Source organism: Nomascus leucogenys, chromosome 5 (genome assembly GCF_006542625.1).
Source record: "Nomascus leucogenys isolate Asia chromosome 5, Asia_NLE_v1, whole genome shotgun sequence".
In the NCBI taxonomy this organism is placed as follows: domain Eukaryota; kingdom Metazoa; phylum Chordata; class Mammalia; order Primates; family Hylobatidae; genus Nomascus; species Nomascus leucogenys.
In genome coordinates, this window is record NC_044385.1 from 19,706,103 (window position 1) to 19,729,479 (window position 23,377).

The 23,377-nt window shown below is 62.9% G+C and overlaps 1 protein-coding gene across 2 annotated transcripts in view; it reads right to left on the bottom strand.

The window, feature by feature from the left end:
• Positions 1 to 1,906: 1,906 nt before the first annotated feature.
• OBSCN (obscurin, cytoskeletal calmodulin and titin-interacting RhoGEF) overlaps positions 1,907 to 23,377 on the bottom strand; it is a 168,049-nt gene continuing 146,578 nt past the window's right edge. The window contains exons 90-115 of one of the 2 annotated variants that reach the window (XM_030812735.1): positions 18,534 to 18,713; positions 15,621 to 15,717; positions 15,138 to 15,262; positions 14,513 to 14,625; positions 14,130 to 14,298; positions 13,846 to 13,927; positions 13,560 to 13,760; positions 12,799 to 12,859; positions 12,321 to 12,398; positions 11,839 to 12,011; positions 11,566 to 11,592; positions 10,664 to 10,816; positions 10,520 to 10,565; positions 10,003 to 10,080; positions 7,718 to 9,737; positions 6,774 to 6,854; positions 6,361 to 6,471; positions 6,033 to 6,200; positions 4,968 to 5,090; positions 4,614 to 4,784; positions 3,914 to 3,995; positions 3,491 to 3,730; positions 3,070 to 3,293; positions 2,775 to 2,850; positions 2,361 to 2,510; positions 1,907 to 2,166 (exon numbers count right to left, since the gene is read on the bottom strand). In XM_030812735.1, coding sequence (XP_030668595.1) covers positions 1,989 to 2,166; positions 2,361 to 2,510; positions 2,775 to 2,850; positions 3,070 to 3,293; positions 3,491 to 3,730; positions 3,914 to 3,995; positions 4,614 to 4,784; positions 4,968 to 5,090; positions 6,033 to 6,200; positions 6,361 to 6,471; positions 6,774 to 6,854; positions 7,718 to 9,737; positions 10,003 to 10,080; positions 10,520 to 10,565; positions 10,664 to 10,816; positions 11,566 to 11,592; positions 11,839 to 12,011; positions 12,321 to 12,398; positions 12,799 to 12,859; positions 13,560 to 13,760; positions 13,846 to 13,927; positions 14,130 to 14,298; positions 14,513 to 14,625; positions 15,138 to 15,262; positions 15,621 to 15,717; positions 18,534 to 18,713 — 5,207 coding nt within the window. In that variant the 3' untranslated portion in view covers positions 1,907 to 1,988. Of the gene's footprint in view, positions 2,167 to 2,360; positions 2,511 to 2,774; positions 2,851 to 3,069; positions 3,294 to 3,490; positions 3,731 to 3,913; positions 3,996 to 4,613; positions 4,785 to 4,967; positions 5,091 to 6,032; positions 6,201 to 6,360; positions 6,472 to 6,773; positions 6,855 to 7,717; positions 9,738 to 10,002; positions 10,081 to 10,519; positions 10,566 to 10,663; positions 10,817 to 11,565; positions 11,593 to 11,838; positions 12,012 to 12,320; positions 12,399 to 12,798; positions 12,860 to 13,559; positions 13,761 to 13,845; positions 13,928 to 14,129; positions 14,299 to 14,512; positions 14,626 to 15,137; positions 15,263 to 15,620; positions 15,721 to 18,533; positions 18,714 to 23,377 lie in introns of both variants that reach the window. The other variant, XM_030812734.1, reaches the window with a different exon arrangement.

The window sequence follows — 23,377 nt, forward strand, 5'->3', positions numbered from 1 at the left end:
CCCCCAGTTTATTACCATTAAGTTGCACCTGCTTTTTGTCTAAGCATATTTTTACATGACTGTTCATTCTTCATCAAACCCAAGCATAAAAAATAGACAGATTTGCCTGTTTCTTTGGGTTTTTGTTTCTGAAGGCTCACTTGTCACATAAAACCTTTTGTTAAATAGATGTGTGTTGTGCTTTATCTTGTTAACCTGTCTTTGTGATTGGGGCCATACATGCAAGGTTCATCCATGTGCCTTGCAATGGGTGAGGAAAAGATACTACCTTTCCCCCCACCCCGCCCTGACATCAATGTTGTGGGAAAGTGAGTGCACGGTGCCTGTGCCCTTTGTGATGCATTGAGTGGTGACATGCTGACTCTCAGGAGGTCATAAAGGAGGAGGAAGGTAAAGTCAGAGGCAGTGTGGGGGCAGAGGGAGTGAGGGCAGTCAGTTCAAGTTAGAAGATGTTTGGATTTGTTTTCTTTTTAGAGACAGGGTCTTGCTGTGTGGTCCAGGCTGGAGTGCACTGGCACAATCACAGCTCACTGCAGCCTTGACCTCTGGGCTCACCTCCCGAGTAGCTGGTACCATGCTGGTGGCATGCACCACCACGCCAAGCTAATTTTTTTATTTTTTGTAGAGATAAGAGTCTCCCTATTGTTGCCCAGGCTGGTCTTGAACTCCTGGGCTCAAGTGATCCTCCTACCTCAGCCTCCCAAAGTGCTGGGATTACAGGTGTGAGCCACTGTGCCTGGCTGAAGCTTGGATTTTAATTCAAAGTGTCCTGGGCTCAGTAAGATTTCAGGGGAGGTGTTCAGCATTTGGACATTGCAGAATGGACCCATCAGCATGTGGTCGTCATTGGGCCCCTGAGATGAGGAGAATCAGGAGGGTAGAGACTGCCATCTACACCCTGCAGCCCCAGCCCCCCAGGAACGAAGCTGTCGTCCAACAAGTCAGCCTTGTTGCTGGGGACAGTGGAGAACATATCCCCACCCCGGGAACCCTGGGGCTGCTCGAGAAGAGGATGCTATGAAGAGCTGACTGTTCTGGTGATTGAAAGGAGTGTTTAAAACAACGGGGCCTCATTCTGGGTTGCATGCTGTCAGAGAGAGCCAGGACAACTCCATCACTGGATGTCCCCATAAATCTAAGCTGGCCAGGAATCAGCAGGACCCATTTTAGCCAAGAGGGGTCGGTTAGCCTCCTCTCCATCTGTGCTTAGACATAGGTATGAGGGGCCTGGCCTTGTGTCTGAGGGACCTCTGCAAAAGGTTTCATGTGCAAGAAAAGAAGGCCCTCCCTGCCAGCTCCCAGGTCTCCTGGGCTGCACCTGTCTCAAGTTCCCTTTCCCACGTCAAAGAAGAGTAGGAGAAAGGACATTCAGGAGCGTTTGAGAGACAACGCGCGCACCCCACGGCCCAGGCTTCTTGTACTCCTGGCAAGGGGCAGGGCGGGGCTCGGCCAGCGCAGTCATTGCCCGTGGAATCTCAAACACTGGGTTGCTTTTCACCGAGGCCACGCGCCAGCGACTCTGAAGCCTCCTCTCCGCCAGCGGATTGTGGCCCGCGGCTCCCTGCCCTCGCTTGCACGCTTTGCCCAAGAACTCTTCCTGGGGCAGAGAAGTTCTGGAAACAAGCGGCTGGCCCGACGGTGGAGAAAACGGGCTGCGGGGCTGGAGATCAGCGTGATGCAGGAGAGGAAGGCGCACGGCGGGTGGAATAAACGCGCACGGGTGTGAGGATGGAGACGCCCCGCGGGGCTGAAGGCGCGGAGCATCGACCCCTAAGGACGCCTTCTAAGGAGCTCGCAGGCCCAGACACAGCAGGGCAGGCTGATCGGCGCCCCAGCCAGAAAGGCGAGGACAGAGCCCTCAGTCCCTCCCCTCCCCAAAAGAAAATAATGCAACGAGACGGAAGACTTCTCGCCCGGCTGTGCGTTTTTATTGGCGCGTCTGCAGCGAGCCCCAGCGGGGAGACCGAGGGGTGCGGCCGGGGCGACCCTCAGCGCACCTGGGCCAGGTTGTGCCTCTTGTACAGCAGCGCCCGTCTCTTCTCGCGATTGCGCACGAAGACGCGCAGCCGCGCGGTAGGGAAGGTCACGGGCGCGGGCCGCGAACAGGCCGGGCCCTCCTCTGTCAGCCACGGGCACTGCAGGCAGCTGGACGCGCAGGGCCGGCCCCTGGGACGGACATAGGTTCAGCACGTGGCCCAGCGGCGGGAGGGGTGTGGGGAAGGCGAGTGGAAAAAGGGAGAGGGGGAGGGGAGAGGACGGAGAGGAAAAGGAGTGGCGGGGCGGGGCGGGGCGGGGCGGGGCGGGGCGGGACGGAAGGAGGAAGGGGCGGGGAGGAGGAGGAGGAGAGGGGCGCGGTTTACCAGGGCTGGGCGCACAGAGTGCTGCGCAGGAAAGCCACGGCGCCCCCGGACAGCCCCGCGTAGCAGCGGCTCAGCTGGACCAGCCCCTTGCGCAGTCCTCTCTGCAGGTCGCGTGCACCGTCGCTGCTCACCGGGTACTCGGCGCTCAGCCTGCGCAGGTGGCGGGTGCACGGGCCCTGAGGTCACCCTCCTCGGGTAGACCAGGGCGGAGGGGGAGGGGATGCAGGAGCACTGAGGTCACCCTCGGGTGGCCGGTGCAGGGGCCGTGAGGTCACTCTCGGGTGGACGGGGGTACAGGGGCCGTGAGGTCACCCTCGGGTGGACGGGGGTGCAGGGGCCCTGATGTCACCCTCGGGTGGAGGGGGGAGACTGCCCCGCCCACCTAGCAACACCCAGACAGGTTGGAGGACTCACATGATGAAGGCTGTCACACCGATGGCCCAGATGTCTGTCTGTGGAACAGCCCCCTGGCCCTCCAGGAGCTCTGGAGCTGGGAGGGGCACATGTGGTTGGGCTCAGGTGGAGGGACACAGGTGGTGGCCATGAGTGAGTGGTCCCAGGTGGGGTAGGTGGAGGCACAGGTGTGTGGGCCAGGTGTGCGGCTGAGTGGGTGGCAGTGGAGCTGGGAGAGGGGACAGCACTGGAGGAGAGGGGGCTTCTTCCTGTCCCTCGCCCCAGGTGAGGTCCCCCCAACTGTCCACACACGTACCCATGGTCTCTAGGTAGTCTTTGAACTTCTCCGAGGGCAGCACCTTCTCCTGGCTGAGGCTCTGTGCATTGCCCAGGTCCACGACCTTGAGCAGGTTGTATTCGGTGATGATCATGTTCTCGGACCTCAGGTCCAGGTGCAGGATGTGCTGGGTGTGCAGGTACTGGGTGGCACTCAGCATCTGCCACAGGTAGTCCTTCACCTCGGATTCTGAGTAGGAGGCCCTGGGGGGCAGAAGCTGCTCAGCCCAGGCTCCGGGGTGGGGGCCACCAGGGCCAGGGCTGTGACTACTCCCCGTGGACTGGGAGGGGCACTGGCTGTGCAGAGGGGCCTGGTCCTCCGGCCCCACCCCAAAGGCCTGCGTCCATCAGTCCATCAGTCCGTCCATCAGCTCAACCACACCACCCCAGGCCACCCTCACCTCTCGGCCAGGCAGGGGAGCAGCTCGGGCCCAGAGCACAGCTCCAAGATGAGCACCAGGTGCCGGGGGCTGAGGTAGGCTGCGTGCAGCTGGGCCAGGTGCGGGTGGTGCAGGCCCTTGAGGGCCTCGTATTCGCGCAGCACTGCTGTCTTGTCCTTGGGGCGGTAGGGGATGATCTTGGCGGCCAGCGCCCGCCCACTGGCCTTCTCCCAGCACTGCCGCACCACGCTGAAGCGGCCCCTGCTCAAGGAGACAGCGGTCAGGCTGGTGGGTGGTCCCCTCCCATTCCCCGACTCGACTCGCAACACTCAGAGCAGCAGGAGCCCAGCTCAGCGAGAAGATGGGTGTCGGGGCATGGGTGGCCAGCAAGGGGGCGGTCCAGGCCCTGGCCCCACCCGCCTGCAGCCCCCGAGGCCACTGCACCTCCGGATCTGTGTCTGGAATGCGAAGGTCTTTGTGCTGGGCAGGGGTTGGGCTGGCCGCCCCTGGCTCTCCTCCTCAGAGGCTGTGGGAGGAGAAGCAGGTGATAAGAGGGGGCGAAGAGGGCATCCCCACAGCCCCAGCTCTCCCCACCTCTCCCATCACCCCTTCCCAGGCACCCTGACAACTGGGGCTTTGAGCTACGCACTCCCACCTCTTGTTCCTCAGGTTCTGGGGGTATGGGGACAGGTATGGGGGTAGGGGGTACAGCAAGCAGTGAGAGGCAACCTGAGTGAGGGTGTGAGGGCTGCAGGGGCATTTGAGAATGGACCACCCATAGCAATCATGCCCTCTCTTCCTCTCTTGAGCCCAGGGCAGACATTACTAATCAACCCCAGCATTCCTCCACCAAAGCTAGAGGCAGCCCAGGCCAGTCACTACCAACTCTCACTACCAACACTCAGCATGAAGCAGAATGGACTTGTGTGCTCGTCAACAAGTGTATGGGAGTGTAGGTGAGTGAAGGGGGGACCTGGGGGTGAGGCGGCCCCTAAAGTGTGTAGGCCTCGAATGCCAAGCCCAGGAGCAGCTGTCTCCCCAGAAGGAAGTGGACAGCTATGGAGACCCTGCACAGGAGGGAGCATAATCTGGGTCTTCTAGCTGCTGTTCCCACCCTCCAAGCCCCGGGTGTGGTGTGGCTCACCCAGGTGGCTGGGCCCTCCCAGGAGGACTTGCTCCGAGGGACTGCTGTAGGGGCCCATTCCTGCCTTGCTGACACATGCCGTGCGGAAGGTGTAGGTACCGCCCCGGGAGAGCTTGCTGGTCAGGTAGCAGCAGTCAAAGATGTCGGAGGCCAGTGTGGTCCAGCTGCCGCCTGGCCACACAGGAGCACGTGAGGGGCCACTGAGGCCTCCGCACACCACGTCAGTGGGGGTGGAGAAACCCTTCCCTGAGGCCACCCATGGGGACAGAGCAGGCCAGGCATCTCCCCAAGGGCCCCTCGACATGGCCCCTGGGAGGGGTGGCCGGAGCCTCCGGCACAGGGGCCACGTCATACCTTCTAGGCTGCACTGCACAATGTAGGTCACAGGGCCATAGGATTCCACGGGCTTCCAGACCAGCAGCACCCCATCCGCGTACACCTCCCCGATATCCGGGCATGGCGAGGATGAGGGGCGCTCTGCAAGGCACTGCCCAATGGTCAGTGACTCCAGGGTGGGCACCCAGCCTCCAGGGGCCAATATCTGGCTGGCACCTGCCTCACCCTGGCAGCTACCAGGGCTCTGGAGCCCAACCTCCCTGGTCCTGTTCATTCAGGGTCCAGTCACAGTGAGGACTGGTAGGAGGGGCCTCTCCTGGCGAGGGGCTGGGGAGGTGTCTGCCCTGCCAGACCCCACTCCTGGGCTGGCCCATTCACCTGGGTGGGACCAGAACCCTGTGCAGGGGCCCAGGGTCTGGTCAGAGGGGCCCTGGTGGGGCTGCTGGGCTTCACTGGGTTGCCCTGCACAGGTTCAAGCAGGCCGGCCCACTCTGGGCATTGGGCCAGGGGTCCCAGAGCTAGGCCTGTAGCCCCCATCCTGACCACCTCAGAAACACGCCCCAGGGAACTGTGTTGTGCTTGTAACTCGACTTTGAGGTAAGGAACGGGAAGCAGCCCACTCCTGCATGGGCTGGAGGGATGGGTGTGGAAGGAATGTGGGAAGATGGTGCGATGGGTCATGCGCCCGACAAACTCAGTTCTCCCGGCAAGTGGCCAATGGGATGGGCTTTCTCCCTGGCAGGGAGCGTGGATGAACAGGCTTCCTTCCAAGCCCTGTAACGTCAGCAGCTGCGTCGGGCCATCCTTCCCAAGGCTGGTTGTTTCTCCTGGGACCAGCTCAGGGCCTCCTGCCAGCCCAGGGCAGCCCGGGCGGTCAGAACTCTGTTGACCTTCTCAGGCCTCCTGCAGCCCTGGCCGTGTGTGGTGCCTGGCCCCACAGGGATGTGGGCTGCTCAGGGTCAGGGAGCGGATGCCTCGGCAGCCAATGCACGGGCCCGGAAGCATTCCACGCAGGATGAGGCTTCCCAGCAGCCCCAGCCCAGCCTCCCTGGCCTGGCGGGACCCCCAGTGTGGCCCACGCACCTGCCTTCCGGAGGATGCCCGTGGTGGTCGCTGTCCCCAGCGCATTGCTCACGCTGCAGGTGTACACACCCAGATCCTCAGCCACCACCACCAGGATGGTCAGAAGCTGGAAGTTCTTGAGGGTGGTGGAGATGAGGACACGGCTGCTGCTCTCCAGGGGGGCTCCGTCTGCAAAAGGACAGAGCAAGCCTCATGCCACAGCCAGGCCTCACACCTCTCCCTGGGCCTCAGTTTCTCTCCGGACTGCGAGGCATCCTGTGGGGCCAGCTCACAGGATGGCCACTCACTTGATTTCACCCAGCCCCCAGCCCCTGGGACAGCTTCTTACCTTTGCTCCAGGTGGCCTGGGCAGCTGGCTGGGCTGACACCTGGCAGGCCAGTGTCACTGACTGGCCCAGGACCACAGTCTCATCTGAGAGCTCCCTTAGGAATGTCGGTGCTGAGGAGGGAGGGTGAGGTCAGCCTTCAGGGATGACCTCCAGGCCCCAGAGCATGGCCTGGACCTGCAGTGGGAACACCAGGAGGAGCCCTGCCCCACCACCCCCAACGCCCCAGCCTGGCCCATCTGCACCACCACCACCTCCTCCAGGAAGTCCTCCAAGACTGCTCAGTTCACACACCTACCAGGACCCCTCATCTGTTCCCGCACCCCTGTGAGTGCAAGCTTGCTTCCCACCAGTCTGGCCACGCTGGTGGGACCCTGAGAGGCAGTGGGGCCTGGTCTCTGTTGGGCCTGCTCACCTCGGTCCCAGCTCTTCAGACCTGAGAGCCGGAAGGAAGCAAGGCCTGGCTTCTTCCTGGGGGGCCCCTCCTTCTCCAGACCTGCAGGAGGAAGGGGGCCAATGAAGGTCATGGTCAGGAGGCCTGGCCCCTCTGGGTAGCACCAGCCGCCTCTGGCTGCAAGGACCCGGAGCAGCTGGGACAGGAAGAAATTGGGGTCGGCCGGCCCGCTGCCCACTCCCCAGACTTCCAGGCCACAGAGGACAGAGGAAACATGAAGACCAAGCACCCTTCCCACCTCCAGGCACGGGGTCAACAGGGTCCAGGGCCAGGGAGGACTATGTGGTCAGGGAGAACTATTGGGTTGTGAAGGGTTTTGGGGTCGGGAAGGGTTTTGGGGTCAGGGAGGGCCTGAGGTCAGGGAGGGCCTGAGGTCAGGAGGGTCTGGGGTCACGTAGAGTATGGAGTTGGGGAGGGTCTGGGGTAAGGTAGGGTCTGGGGTCAGAGAGGACTGTGGGGTCAAGGAGGACTCAGGAGGATCTGGGGTTAGGAGGGTCTGCAGTCAGGCAGGATCTGGGGTTGGGAGAGTGCAGCGTTGGGGTGTCTGGGGTCAGGGAGGGTCTGGGGCTGGTCGGGAGGACTCTGGGGTAAAGGAGGATTATGGTTCAGGAAGACTCTGACCCCTTCAAATGCTTTCCCCAGGGGCATACCACCTACAGCCTCCCCAGACCTCCACAGCTATGTTAGGTCCCAGGGCTGGGTCTCAGCTGCCCTGTGGGGAGGGTTGTCAGGGCTGGAGAGGTGACCCCAAGATTCAGAGGCCTGAGGCAGGGACAGGAGGTGTGGGCAGCATCTGGACACCGGTGGGGGGCCCCTGGGAGCCTCCTGCCGTCACCTGGAGTGCAGTAACCTTAGGTACGAATGGGGGACCCTGGACGTGCAGGATGGGTGGGGTGGGGGTTCACCTTCCGGCCTGCCCTTCAGGATCCGGGAGATGTGCTCCACGGAGGCCTTCACTCTCTCACGCAGCCCCAGCTCTGCGGGCTCGTCCAGTGGCAGGTGCCTCCCAGGGAAGTGGAAGAGGCTGCGTGACGGCGAGGACCACTTGCGCTTCCTACCCACGGCAGCTTCCGCCAGCAGTGCGTCCATGTCCTCTGGCTCCTCTGTGATCTCCAGGCCTGCGTGGGGGCCCAGTTCACCTGGCCAGGGCCACGTGGGCTCTGGGAACTCGTCCAGCTCCTCCTCAGCCATGGGGGAGGGCGGCTCTGGCTGAGCAGGCTTGGGGACTTTCCTGAAGATCATAAACTCGAATGGGAGGTACTTGATATCGTACAGGTCTGAGAGGTTGAGGTAGGCGGGGTCCACCTCAGAAATGTCCAGGGATATTGTGTCAGCCGCCTCCGCATCACCTGACAGGTCCCGGATCTGCACCAGGGAGACCTGCCCGACATCCTCCCATGGGGTGGGCTCTGGAGAGGTCCTGGAGGGAGCCCTGCCAACCTCAGGCACAGGACTTGCACTGACCTGGGGCAGCGGGCTCTCAGCCCTGGCCTCCTCCTGCTCCTCCGACGATTGGGACACAGCCCAGGCTATCCTGGCCCACATGGGCCCCTGCCCCAGCATGCCCCCCGCATCTCCACCAAAGGCAAAGGTGCCATAGCCAGCCACGCCTGCGTAGCCCCCACGACACCCCAGGGAGAACTTCCGCGTGGTCGCCTGTTCCTGAGGCCGCTGCAAGGTGGGTGTGGAGTCGGACAGATCCTCAGCCTCCTGGGACCAGCCCTCAGCGTCCAGGGAGGGGCCAGGCTCTGTGCCCACCCGGGAGGAGCCCACCCTGAGGGAGCTCACTTGGGAAGAGGTCTCCTGGGAGGCTGACCCTGGGGAACTGCAGGGGCCGGGTTTTGGCCTCCCAGGAAGAGAGATGTCTCCAGGCCCCATCTTAGAGTCTAGTGGGGGGCTTGCTTTGGCAGGGGCAGGGGGTGCCTGGGGCTGTCCCAAGAAGGGGCTTGAGGGTACTAAGGGGGCCTCTTTGCAAGATCCTGGAGGGAGGGAGCCAGGAGGGCATGGGGCAACTGCTGGTTGGGGGCTGCAGCCCTCCTGGGGGGCAGAACCCTGCTTGGGGTGACAGAAAGGGGATGGCTGCCCCCAAGGGCTGTCCGGGGATGGTCTCTCTGGCTGAGCAGTGCCTGGGTGGCCACCACTGGATGGAAGCTGCTTGGAGCCCTGAGGGTGCCCCATGTCCCTGATAGGGGCCCCCCCAGAAGGGGCTGAAGGCAGTCGCTGTGCCTCACAGCAGGCCTCCGGGGAGGGGCAGGGGGTGCCCGGAGGGTCATGTTCCAGGGAGTGGCTGTGGCCAGGGGCCAAGTGGGTGCCAGAGGCAGGCAGCCGGAGGGCGGTCTCGGAGGAGGGGGCTTTGGCCAGAAGGGTGGCCTGCTCCTCCCTGGCGGCCTCCTCCTCCAGCACGCGGTGCTCCATCAGTGGCTCTCGCAGGCCAGGCAGCGCCCCCGCAATGTACCCGCCCTTCAGCAGGTGCCGCCGCCGGGCCGGGTGCCGCCTGCTCCCCGGGGCCAGGGCCCCGCTCTCAGGGCTCTCACCCCCCTGCTGGTAGAACAGACTGCGGATGACGCTGTGCCGGGGCACGCAGCCTTGAGCGGCCGGTGGCCCAGCACCCTCGGGAGATGCAGGCGGAGCTGGGGCCTCAGTGGAGCGCTCACTGGCCTCGGCCTCCTCAGGCAGGCTGGCCGAGGGCCGCAGGAAGCCCCGGGGGTGCAGCAGTGGCGAATGTGTCACTGGGGAGGGTGGCAGTGACTTAGCCCGGGCGAATGGGGCGAGCTCATTGTCAGAGGAGGAGGAGGAACTGGAGGAGCCACCAGTGTCCCTGCAGAGGTGCCGGGCCACGCCGAGGGAGGGGCTGTCGGGCGGGCCCCGCAGCAGCTCAGGAATGGAGCGCATCACCAGGATGGACTTGTAGCTCATCAGGGAACGCTGGAACCGCATGGGGGCAGCAGGCATCAGGTGGGGAGACCCAGGAGCTCTGGGGTCCTCTGCCCCCAGGGTGCAGTCATTCCGCCCTCCTGCCCTGTGGGACTGTGTGCACCCACCCCCGCTGTGCCCAGCAGATGACTCCCGTCTCCTTTCAGCATGCTCAAAGGAGCCCAGCCCCGCTTCCCTGCACTCCTAGGTGCGTGGCTGGCCCTGTGGGGCCTCAGTTTCCCCTTCACTGGTCCCTACTCAGATGGTCACGGCTCACCTGCCAGCGACTTCGGGCCAGGAGGAACTTGAGCTGCTTGGTGTTGATGAAGTGGGCCTCCTCCGCAGGCATGGATTTCTGGGAGACCGAGGTGGGCAGCCACATGGCAGGGAAACCATGGTGCCCTGATAGGGGCCCCTCCCATGATGGAAGCCCTTCTGGGCAGCCCCAGCCCTGGGATTCCCTAGATCCAGGACACCACAGCCCTCACCCAAGATGTCCAGGTGGGACAGATGGCAAAGGCCAGAGGTCAGAGGTGACAGCGACCCCTGTCCCTGAGCTCCTTGCAGTTCTCCCTGCCTCCTGCTGGGGGTTGTGGGCTGGGGCACTGAAATGTGGTTCCAGCCTGAGGTTCCCACAGCCCTCTCACTAATGCACAGGGACAAACATCCTCTGGGCTGGGCAGAGGCCGGGCCACAGCCACAGTTCTGTGCTCACACGCCCTGTTGCCCAGAGGCCCTGCCCCTGTTGGCCTCAGGCTCCCCCTGCATAGCGTAGGGCTGACCCCGATACTCACCAGGAACCAGGGGTGGGAGAGGCACTGGGCTGCACTAGGCCGGGCCCTGCAGGGAGAGGAAGGCTCAGGAGGGGCCAGGTGGTCAGCTGCCCCCGGGGCAGGGCTGACTGGCCCCAGGCAGGAGAAGCCTGAGGGTGCACTCACTGAGGGGCTCTCTGCAGCGTAGCCTTGATGAAGTCTTTGGCATCTTCGCTGAGGTGGGCAGCCATGGGGTTGCTCCATGACACGCGCCCCTCCAGGACATTCAGGAGGGTGGCACGGTCGCTCTCGCCGGCAAATGGGGACGAGCAGGTCAGGCTGAAGGCAGAGGGAGGGTGCAGCCCTCAGGTGAGGCCCTGACCGCAGATGGGCTCTTAGTCCCACTCCCATCTAGCTCTGAGAATCCCAGCAGGTTTCTCTGATTTGCCCAGCGAGATCCAGGCTCAGCTTGGAACAGGGACCCAGACCGAGCCTGGGGTGAGTATCTGGGCTCAAGTAGCAGAAGGGATCTAGGGTCAACTTGAGTGGGCACCAGCTTAGTCTGAGGTAGGGATCCAGGCTCAGGCTGGGGCAGGGATGTAGGGTCAGCCTGGGTAGGCACCAGCCTTAGTCTAAGATGAGGATCCAGGCTCAGGCTGGGTCAGGCATCTAGAATCAGCCTGGGTGGCATCAGCCTTAGTCTGAAATGGGGATCCATGCTTAGTCTGGGGCAGGGATCAAGATCAGCCTGCTGAGGAGGTCCAGGTTTAGTCTATACCACCATCATTCTCAGGGCAGCAATGGCTGTTATGAGTGGCTGCTGGACAACCCCCAGTCCTGCAGGGCAGTGGTTTGGCTGCCTCGTGACCCAGCACAGCCCTCTGATGACAGGGTGTTTGTGAGACACTCCGGGCAGGAACCTCTTATCAGGGTTGGCTGACTGCCTGTTCCCAAGATAGTAGCCCCTTGGGTCTCGGGTTTCTGATCTGGGGAGCAGCCAGCAGTGCACATGCCCTCGGTGGGCCTACAAGGGAGGGGTTTCAGGTCAGCTTTGGAGGAGGCAGCTGATGGGGCAGGGCTCTGCTTACCTGAGGTAGGAGATGACACCCATGGCCCTGCAAGACAAAACAACACACTGTGCGTCACCCCAGGCCTGGCCCTCAGGTAAGAGGCACACACACAGGGAAGGGGGGAGCCCAGGGCTGCAGGAGGAGACAGGTTCAGGGAGGACCCCTTGGCTGACCAGTAGGCTGCCTGCTGCCCCCCGGGGGCAGAGGAGAGGGCCCAGCCATCTGTGGGAACTGGCTTCCTGGAGAAGTTGGCCAACAGACCCAGACCTGTTGGCCCAGCCACCCACTCACCAGATGTCGGAGGCCTCGCTCACAGGGTTCTGCTGGATGATCTCGGGGGAGACGAACTCAGGGGAGCCGTACTGGCTGAACTGCAGCTCTGCTGGGGTGATGTTCTGGGCAAAGCCGAAGTCGCAGATTTTAATGTCTTCCCGGGCAGGATGCACCATCAGGATGTTAGAGGGCTGTTGGGGAGAGTTGGGAGTGGGTGAGAGCCGTGCCCTAAGGGGGTGACTCCTGGAGCTGATGGACCTGGTGGGGACGCCCAGAGGCCCGGGGGCAGGGTGGGGCAGTGGGGAGCACCCGGCGCAGCCATTTGGGGACAGCCTCTGCTCCACCAGAGCCATGCCCCACCTGAAAGGGCTGCCTGGAGGTGGTGAGCTCCCTGTCCCTGGAGGCAAGCAAGTCCTCTAAATGAGGCTGGGAGTGGTGGGCCTGCCCCACCCGGCCTGTAGGCCCCAGGCTCTGGGGTGCAGGGGTGAGGACATACGAACCTTTATGTCCAGGTGGAGAACGCCACGGCTGTGCAGGTAGTGCAGCCCCTCCACCAGCTGCAGGATGTAGACCTTGACCTGCGGCAAGGGCTGCTGTTCAGGTGGGAGCCCAGCCCCAGCCTCCCTCTCCACTTCAAGCCCAGCCTCCTCCTGGCTTCAGCAGCTGATAATGCAAAGCCCTCCTGGGCCCTGTGTGCCCCTAAGCCAGGAGATCCCTCAAAGGTGGGGAGGACACGATGGACTTGTGAACCTCAGTGGGGGAGGGGCAGGCAGGGCTGGTCAGCTGGCCAGGTGAGGTGGGGTGGCAGGCTGTGTAGAGCCCGACAAGGGGTCAACACGCCTTGGAGGCCCTGGGGAGCCCGAGGCCCCTGAGCTAGAGAGGGCTGTGGCTGGGACTGTATCTGCAGGGGCCCGATGTCTGAGCAGGGGCTGGGGCAGGGTGCGTGGCTGGGGCAGTGGCGGGCGGCGGCCCAGTCACCTCGGCCTCCGTCACCATGCCCTTCCGGAACAGGCGGTCCAGCAGCTCCTCGGACGAGCACCTGGGATCCCATCAAGGAAAAGGAGGTTTGGGAGGCTGAGACCTGCCTGCCCCCAGAAACCCACACTCGCAATGAGGCGGCCAGGACTATGGGCACATCTGATCTCTGGGGGCAGCAGGGGGTGATGCTCAGGGTTGAGGGTGGAGCAGGGACCCCTCTGAACCCCAGATGGCACCCAGCTCTGAGGAGAGGGAGGGGCTGCAGGCTGACCCTGGGGACCGAGGCCACTCACTGCAGTGGCACGGTGGGAGGGGGCATCCTGTCCCCTCTATAGAGAGCCCATCCAGCACCCTCTCCCTGCAAAGAGGACACCGACTTGGGGCAGGGGGCCATGTGTCCAGCTGAAGCCCTGTCAAGAGCACCAGAGGAGACCCCCAAGACAGGGCCACGGGGGTGGCAGGGTGAGCCCCAGAGTAGCCAGGCCAGGCAGCTCCTTTCTCAGAGGCCATCTACAGAGTGGGAGCGGACCCCCGCCATCCCTGCTGAGGGCATCAGGTCATCAGGGCCAGCTAGCCACCAGTACCCCCTGGGGACTCCAGTCACTGCCCCGTGCAACAGAAGACTCCCCACCCAAATTCCTGGCTGGGTGGCTGTTGCCACTACCCAGCCAGGCAGGGGACACTGTGCACATGGCTCCTCTGAGCCCCGGCCTGGCCCTGCCTGCCCCTCCTCAAGCCATCTCGGGCTGAGGGCAGGATACAGCTCCAGGATGAGGATGAGGGTCTTGCGGGTCTCAAACTGGTCCAGCAGCCCCGTGACCAGCGGGTGGCTCAGCGCGGCCAGGATGTCTCGCTCCCTGTATGCCTGGGCCCGAGTTCTGCTCCGTAGGGGGATGAACTTGGCAGCGCACAAGATTTTGTTTCCTTTGTGCTGCACTCTTTTCACGAAGCCAAACACGCCCCTAGGAAGGAGGGAGTGAGGGGAGCCCAGGTGGCCTGGGGAAAGGAGCCATCCGGCAGTCCAGGGGAAAGGGGGCTGGGTGCTACCTTCCAATCTCCTCCTTGACTTCATAGAAGGAGTGCAGCTTCCTCCGGTGGCTTTGCTTCTCTGAGTCTGGCTCATTGTCCCCTAAGGAGTGGGAAGCAGCTGATATGGGCAAAGGTGACCACCCTGATCCCCACAGAACCCAAGACTATGGAACCACACCCACACAGGTACCACACCCACCCAGGTACCACCATGGGAAGAGAGGTTGCCCCATGGAGCCAAGACCTATACCCGGCCAGCCCGGCTGCAGAGCCTGGGGCCCAGGAGGGGTCGACCAACTCACCCCCAAGTACCAACAGCTCTGCCTTGCAGAGCACCTGGCCACCAGCGTTTTGGGCCAGGCAGGTGTAAACACCGGCATCCTTCGAGGACACATGCCTCAGCACCAGGGAGTATGTGGTGCCTTCTTGCTGCTGGCTAAGCTGCGTACTGTCCACCAGCTGGACGCTGTCCTGGAGGCATAGGACCGGCAGGGCTGCTATCAGCCCACTCTGGGGGACCCCATCACCCCACCCTTCACTGAGCAGTGCTTCTGACACCTGCTGTGTGTCCAGTCTCGGGGGGGATGTGGGGGAAGTGCACGGTGTGGACTGCACCCATCTCCCGTGGGCCCCCCAGCTCCTGGGCCCATCCCGGAATCTCACCCACCTGGACCTGCGTGCCTACCTTGTACCAGGTCACCAAGGGCTGTGGGTCGCCCTCAATGATAGCCTTGAATTGGGCCGTTCCACCTGTCTGTGCCTGCACATCCTCAATGGTTACCTGCATGGATGGGGGCCCTGGGAGGGCAGGGAGGGAACCATGGAGACCACCTCCCCAGCCACACACTCCTGGGTGCCAGCCACAGCCCACCATGCCTGGGTGGTTGGTGAGACCCTGAGATACACTGTGGGCAACTGAACGCTCCCCACAGCCCAAGCGACAGCACCCCATCCTGACCGCCCAGGTTTCTGACAGTTAGGGGTGCTCCTTCAATGGAACCACTGCCGCTCCCACTCTGACCTCAGCTGGCCAGGTGATCAGGAGGAGTTGGTGGGGGCCAGTGGAGCTCACTAACTTGGCTGCCGCTCTCAGGGACGGTCCTATGGACACCAAGTTCACCGCCACTTGCCTCTCCCCAATGGAGGGTTCTGGCCCCTCTGAGGGGACACGGTGAGTAGAATGTGGGGGTCCCAGGCTGGGGCAGGGCTGAGACAGGCTGGGTGGCCTTTGCAGATGTGCAAAGGCCCCCCAGCCCTGGGCAGGGGGCATGGGGATCACACTCATAACCCCGCTGGGCCCAACCCCGTACGTGCGGTGTGTGTGTCGATGGCCTGGTATGTGTAGGTCCTCTGCGTGGTCTCCGTGACCACGTGGCTGTGGACGTCCCAGAGCAGCTCCCCTGTGCCTGCCCCGGGCCAGGCTGCACCCTCCATCCTGGGGTTAGGAAGTGGGGTGAGGCTCTGCTGGGCCCCCACACGTTCTGAGCAGCCAAGCCTCCCGATGAGATAGGGGATCCCTGCTCACCACTACTTGGAAGAGGCTGCAGCAAGGCCTCTCTGGGATGAGGTGTACAGACGGGGGCCCAACCCTTAGTATGGAGGGGGCCCCCCAACACCTCTCTTCCCAAGGGTGGTCTCTCCTCCCCGCCCTGCCCTGCCCGGGGTGGCTGCTGTCAAGGAGTGGAGTGAGGGCTGTGAGGCCACCGCGGTAACTCGTGCCCTGCCCTGCCTGCCCTGGGATGTTCCCTGGGGGTTGGCCCCCACTGCAGGACCCAGCAGTCTGGGGAGGTTACCGAATGGGCACAGTCCATTCCTGGGCTCTGGCGATGGCCTCCGGCTCCTGCTCTGGGCCTTCGTGGAGGAGGGGCTGTGGCACCTTAGGGGGCACGGCTGCTGGGAGACGAGGGCCTCATAAGATGGAGCCCAGGTGGTACCCGCAACAGGTCCCCACGTTCCCACGCTAGGCAAGCCAAGGCAGAGCTTTGGGCTCCGGGGGCCCTGGGCCATGGATGAGATCCTGGCAAGGCCCTGGGCCCCAAACCCAGTCCCCAGCCCACAGCTCAAGCATGTGCAGTTAGCCACCTTGCAGAGCCCAGGTCCCAAGCACCCTCCATATCCGGCTTGGCGCCACCAGCCCCGAGGCTCCCCTGCCCACCCGCCAGGCTGACAACTGGGTGCAGTGGCCTCTGCTCCTCTAGAACACTCTCTGACAGCCAGACAGGACAGGCAGCTCTGTCTCAGCACTGTGCGTGCCAGGAGTATTCAAAAGTTCCTAGCATGCAAGCGATGGTGGGCAGGATCCAGAGGGCCAGGGTGTCACCCCATGGGGCTGCCCAGAGGTCACAGGTAGGGCCCTTGATGCCGCTCCACCCAGCTGCGAGGAGAGGACAGGAGAGACCCAGGGCAGACTGGGTAGAGGAGTGGGGCTTGGGACAGCCCCGGCCGGTGGCACAGGCAGCGCAGGCAGGGCAGGTGGCTGTAGGAGTTGGGTACACGTCAGCTTCAAGCAGGTGGACGAGTGGGAAGGGTACCCGCCACAGGCAGGGCGGGTGGGGTCATGACCAGAGCAGGCCAACCCATGCCCACTCTGCAGAGGCATGGGGCAGAGTGAATGAGCGTCAGGCCTGCAAAGAAGCCCGAGATCTGCCCAGGACGGGCCAAGCAGCACCTGGGGCAGGTTTGTCTGCTCAGCCACTGTGGCCCTGGCACACAGCTCATTGGATGTGGCGGGGTGCACTCCACCCACGAGGCAGAGTGAGAGTGAGGGCCAGGGCCAGTCCTCCCAGACCCCCACCCCAGCCTCAACCTGTCCTTCCCTTGCAGACACCAGCCTTTGATCACTGCGGGGGGAAGGGTGACAGGCCAGAAGAATAAGAGACCACTTCCCAGGGTGACAGGGATGCTGTGCCCCTTCTCCTGGGCCAGGCCCTGCACCCAGCCAGCCCTGTGATAGGCGCACGGAGCAAAGGTACACCAAGGTGGGGCCTAGAGTGATGCCCCTTGGCCCTAGGTGGCCCCAGGGTGCCCAGGCAGCTAGAGGGAGGACCCTGAGCTCATTGAAGGCCTGGGGGCTTCCGTGCCTGTTGAGAAGCAGACCCGAGGGGCTGGCCCTCTCAGCTCATGGGGGAAGGCCGCCTGCTTGCCCCGAACCCTATGCCCCCTGGCCCTGTGGGAGGCCACAGAAGCAGCACAGGGACTGTGGGACTGTTGGAAACGCTGGCTGGAGCATGTGTTCAGGGAATTAAGCGTGAGACTATGGTGGGGGGCTGTCTCGTGCAGTCCTTGGGGAGGGCACTGTGCCCTGGAGGTCTCATGTGCTTGGCTCCAGTCTGATGGCCTTTCTCCAAAGTGATGGGACCAGATAGGGGTGGCTGGGGAGGGTGCATCAGGGAAGGCCCTGCAAGATGAGGTGGGGTGACCAGAGTGGGTAGGCACACAGGACGCAAGGCCATGATGGTCCTTTGTGTGAAGATAACCAAGGCAGGGTCTGGGCCAAACAAGGAGAAGGAGAAGGGCATGGACCCGAGAAGCCCACACAAGCAGGATGCAGAGGATGCTGGACAGGGCGGGGGAGGAGCCTGGCTGCCATCCTGCCCCAGCTCTGGCCTCGCACCAGCCCCGTCCTCATGGCTCTCTGGACGCCTGACTCCAAGCCCCCCATCCACCTGCAGTGAGCAGCAGGGCCTGGGATGAGATTCCCCCAACCCAGGCCTCAGTTTCCCCAGATGCACCATCTGTCCCTTTAGGAAAAGGTCCTTGATCGGGGACCTAAGGACTGGGCTGGAGAGAGGCCAGGGCTCGAGCAGGTTGGCGGCCAGGCTCACACTTGTAATCCCAGCACTTTGGGAAGCTGAGGCAGGAGAATGGCTTGAGCCCAGGAGTTTGAGAGTAGCCTGGGCAACACAGCAATACCCCATCTCTACCCAAAAATAAAACAATTAGCCGGGCATGGTGCCATGCACCTGTAGTCCCAGCTACTCGGGAGGCTGAGGTGAGAGAATCGCTTAAACCCAGGAGGTTGAGGCTGCAGTGAGCTGTGGTCGCATCCCTGCACACTGCTCTCCAGCCTAGGTGACAGAGTGAGACCCCATTCCAAAGACAAAAAAAGAAGAAGCCGTTAAAGTGCTTCATAACAGGAGACCCCCAACACCTGCGGGAAGGGGCTTAGGTGATCATAACACCTGGGGGAAAGGGCTTGAGTGACCCACAGAGCTGGGCTCTTGTAGCAGCCAGTCTGGTCTGGTCTGTCTGGGGTACTGGCTGCTTCTGCCCCTCCCTCCTCCACCTCCTCCTCCTTCTCTGTCTTCTTCCCCCTTTGTCCCCCTCCTCCTCTCCCTCTTACTTCTCCCCTCTCCTCTCCTTTCTCACCCCCTGCTCCCCCTCCTCCCTGTCCACTGAGGAGCACAGGGCACCTGAATTGGCCATCACAGGCCAACCATGGGAAGCCTCTGGCTCCTGGAACAGATTCAGAGCCGGAGGAACCTTCCAGAACCCATTCTGTGCCAGATTCAGATGGGGAAACTGAGGCCAAGCAAGAGGTAGGTTTTGCCCAGGACCCCCAGTGCATGGAGCCACTGGGATTCCAAATCGGGGTCACTGGGGCCCGGCCAGTTAATGCCCATGGGATGGGCACCCCTCATGTTGCACAGCCAGGGTTGGGGTCAATCCCTGGGGATCTTTGTGATCAGCATGCGTCTGGGCCTCACCAGGTGCCTCCGAAATTCCGGTGACTGGGGGCTGGGAGCCGGTTTCCTGGAGTGCAGGTCCCCTCCCGGGGCAGGGGCCGGGGCCAGTCAGGTCCCCTGTGGAGGGGCCTGGGGCCTTAGGGTCCAGCAGTCTCTCCAGGACGGATGTGATCTCCTGGTCTGCTCGCTCCAGGGTGGTGTCTGTAGAAGGGACAGATGAGTGCAGAGGGGGTGAGGCCCAGGGGTCTGGTATAGCTGCAGCCTGCGGAGGGGTCTCCAGGAACCCCGTCCCCCTCCTCAGAGACTGTCTAGGTGGGCCGACACTGGGCTCCTCCCCACCCACTCCCCTCTCAGGAGGCTACCTGGAGGTGTAGGCCTGGGACACAGAGAGGAAAAAACCACAGACCCATGCTGCAGGCAGGCACTTCCTCCTCCTAGACCCCCTGGAGCTCAGGCTCTTCCTCCCCGGGAACCTTCGGGAGAGTGTCACCACCTCCAGGGAGCAGCCGGGCCTGGATACCCGCCCCAGGCCCTGGCTCTGCCACTGATCGCAACCACCCCCACCAGGGCTGGCCTCTCCTCAAACCTGGGCACAGCCTGGTGCCAAGGCGAGAACCAGAGGAAGCTTGGGTTCAGTGAGTGTCCAGGCGGCCATGACCGTGGACCCCTCCCTGGGGATGGGCCCTCCCTCCCAGGGCAGCCCCTGCCTGCACCCGCCTGTCGGGCGTCTTTCTCTCCTCCATCTGTGACCCAAATCTGCCCTCCCCTCCGCCTGCAACCCCGGCCCCGGCCGCCCCACCTGGCCCCTTGCTGGCTGCAAGAGACTCCTGCAGAGCCCTGCTGGGCATGGTCCCCACTGGCAGCTCCCCCTCAGCAGCCTCCCTGTCCACCTGGCCATCAGCCAGGCACCTCACATGTGGGTCCAGCAGGTCACCTGCCCCAACCCTCCCGCCTTGTTTGTGTCTTCAAGCCCTTGCTGAGAGCCCCTGCTGCATCCCCAGTCGCCAGCCTGGAGAGGAGACCCGGGCTGCTCTCTACACTGCCAGGGCACCCTCCTCTCCACCCTCCTCACTCCAAGGCAGTCAGCAGGACCCTGGGCCAGCCTCGGGGCTGGAGGGCTTCGGGTTTTCCTCTAATGGTGCTGGGATCGTCCAGCCAGAGACAATGAAGTTGACCCCTGATGCTGAGATCCTGAGCCCCACAGGGTCACCACATCCCCACGTCTGCCATGACAACAGTCCCAGCTGCCCAGGGCTGGGGAAGGCCTGCCTGCACCCCGCATGCAAGGAAGGAGCATGGCTGGCTGTTCTGGCCATGCCATGTGCCCCTGTGAGTGGCCCCTCCATGATGGGAACCAGCTGCCGCAAGTCCACTCAGGGACCCCAGGGTAGGCCGGGACTCCACAGGCAGTGGCCAGCCAGGGGACCTCACAGTCAAGGGCAGATGAGGGTAGGGGCTCCCCTGAGGGCTGCAGGTGGAGGGGACCCAGGGCTGCCCAGTGGAGAGGCAAGGAGAGTCAGAGAGGTGTGCAGGAAGCTGCTTTATTCTTGCCGAGAGATGGGCTGCTGCCCACATACAGACCCTGTGTCCACCCTGCAGAGAAGGCCAGGAGGGCCTGCAGAGCTGGGAAGCGCCACCCAAGGGTCTCAGTCACCAAGACTGCAGGAGAGGCAAAGCCATGCCAGGCCTGGCAGCTGTGGCTGCGGCCAGGAGGGATGGACCAGGCCCATGTGGGAACGGGACAAATGCCCAAGGCCACTTCCTTCGTCCACAGTCCCGAGGCTCCTGCCAGGCTGACAGGAAACAGCCCAGAGCTGAGGTCTTTGAGCTGGTCATTCCAACATTGCAAGCACCACCCAGTCCTCCTGGCTGAAGCTGAGTGAGGTAAGAAGGGCCCGGGGCCAGGGACAGGGAGGCCCTCAGGAGGCTCCCGGGGGCTGCTGCTGAGGCCGGGCAGTGTCCTAGGCCTCAAGGACACTCCTTTCTCCCTGCTGCCCCAAGCCACCACGGCAGCAGCATCAGGGCTGTGCTGCCTCATCTCCATCCCTGTCTGGGCAGATGTGAAGGGTGACCGTCTCCCCTACTGTCCCAAAGTTGACGGTCTGGGTGGATAGCTCTGTGGTGAAGCTGCTCTGGCCACTGTCCGCAGAACGCCGGATGCGGGTGCAGAAAGACTGCGTCCAGGGAGCACTGCCCACAGGCCGAGCCGGGGCCTCCCGCAAGAGGAAGGAGGTGCCGTCAAGGCTACGGACCTGGGGTCCCGGTGGCGACACCCCACGGGGCTCAGGCCTAAAGAGGCCGAGAGGGCCTCGGGGACCCAGTGCATGCCCCACGCTGAGCAGCACAGGCTGCCCCACCGTGGGCTCCCCAATCTCTCTTTGGATCACCGAGACCTCGCAGGGAGGGTCATCAGGGGTGCCGGGCCCAGGGCCACCACAGTGGAAGGTCTCCCCTTTCCCAGGCACATAATCCTCCAGGTCAGCCAGTGTCAGCACGCGGCCGTTGTGCGTGAGGATCTTGGGGTCACGATCCCCAAGGCTGTGTGTGTCCTGGGACTCCTCCGTCACAAAGGCGTCTCCGTCTTCCCCCTCTTCCTCTCCCGCCTCCTCCATGGTGCACTCCTCCTCCAGGGTGACGCCAGTCTCCCCCAGCTCCAGGCTGCCCATGCCAGAAGCAGCCCAGTCCACACTGCCTCTGTTATCCACGCGGAAGACGAGGGGCTCTCTGACGCTGACCATGGCTGTGCCCTGGGCCCAGGCCTCCTGGGCCAGCAGCTTGTTGTTGGAGTTGTTGGAATTGGGGTCCCCTCCGGGGGTCGCACCAGGCAGTGTGAAGAGACGCCCCGATGAGCTCCTGGGCACCTCTGTGGTGGGAGACTCACCCTGCGGGCCCATCTTCTTCACCCGGACTTCAATGGTCTCCTCCACCTCCACCCACTTGGGCTGGGGCCCCGAGAGTCCGGGCAGAGCTGGAGAGTGAGCCTCAGCCTCCGTCACATACAGTGTGGGCACCACGGGCTTCTGGCCTGGTTCTGCCTCGGGCCTGCGGGGCTGGCCAGGCCCCGGCAGGTACAGCAGGTCGGGGGCCAGTAGGCCGGGCCTCAGCGGGCTGGCAGAGCAACGGGAAGGTGAGCGGGAGGGGGACTTGCTGAGGGACTGTCGTTGGCCACGTGGGCTCTTCACCACAGTGGTGATGGTCTCTTCTCTGGGGGAGGGAGGAGAGGGCCCGAGAAAAGATGGGCGCAGCGCCCAGGATTGCCAGGGCAGCGTGAGAGCTCAGGTTATTGTACCAGCAAGCGAGCGGTGAGAGTGCACAAAGAACTCTTACACATGCATGTGAGCCCAACCTGCACAGTCCCCTACCCCCTGCCACAGAACCAGAGAAACAAAGTACAAGGTCCCATGTGGCCAACCTCAGTCTCTGGTGTGCAGATCTGAAAACAAGAGGTGAGGTACGTGGGGAGGCCTGTGCCGCACTGCATAGGCAAGCGCCTCCAAAAACCGGGTCACATCCTGATTGCAGTGGCTCCAGTGCCAGTCTCCCCTCCAGGTCCATCCCACCAGCAGGCTTTGTGGTTTGTATCATGGGGGATGGTGTGTGGCCAACTCTCAGAGGGCAGGGCCTGCACACCCTGAAAATCCTCAGCCAGGGACAGGCTGGACAGCTCATGCCGCGGGGGTGGGGTGGGGGCTGAGCTCAGACCTGTTCTCCTGGCCTTCGGGTCTGAAAGTGTGAGGCCCAGAAAGGCTTTAGGCAGGCCAAGGGAGAAACCTGGCTGGATACGTGGCCCCAGACTTGGCTTGGCCATCAAGAGCCGTGTGACGTCAGACAAGCCCCTCCTCCTGCCTGGCTCCATCTCCCAAAATGGGACTGGGGAGGAGTGACGGAGGCAGAATGCAAGGTCAGCTGTATGTGGCTGTGCATGGGGCACTGGCTGGGAACTTTGCAAGCTGTCTTGTCTGACTCTGCAGTAACCTGGGAGAGGGTCTGATCCCACTTTATAGGGGATAGAGAGGGTCAAAGAGGCTCGAAATCTGCCTGGGGCCAAGAGGGAGAAGCACAGCAGTCAGCCCAGGTCCTCTGGTGCCCGATGCCCCTGACCTTGCTGAGCACTGACAGCAAACTGAGTTAACAGGTAGGGAAGCAGACCGTGCTGAGTAACACACAACACATACCAGTTCCCTGCCTGTTACTCATTTTGCCCTCAGCCCTGCACTTCCCTCAGGCTCAAGACAAGGGATGTGGCATGTATGAGGTGACAAAGTTGTCACCAAGTGAGCTCCTGCCAGCTGTCTGCTTTGTCCAAGGTACTGTCTCTCTCTCGTTTAGTTTTGCTTTCGTCTAACTCAGGGCTCCATCTGGAAACAGTTGCTCCCAGGGATGAGCCCAGAGATGTGTGACCACCCCTTGGAGTGCACAGCAGTGACAGGTCCTGCCTCCTCCAGCCCTCAGCTATTAAGGAGGGAGTGATATATTCCACTTAACCGAAGGGGAAGCTGAGGCCCAGAGATGTGGCCCACTTGTGCCCACAGGCCTGATTTCCTGCCTCACACCCAGGCTCTAGGGCAGTAGGCTTGTTGCTGAGAGCCTGGGCCGGACCCCATCTGCTCACCTCATGTTGCCTGACCTGCTGATGCAGGGTAGTAAGTTGAGTGCAGCCCAACAGGTGGATTGGGACTCCTAAATATCCCCCAAATGCTGGACTCACTGCCACCCCCACAAGGACACATGGGCATCCTGCACTGAGACTGCAAGCACAGCATATGGGGTCTGTCTCCCAGCCCTGTTTCCTTCTCAGGTCTACTGCCTCCCCGGTGCCCCTCCCTGTGTGGTCCACCCTTGGGTTCAGTGCTATGCCTGTGCTG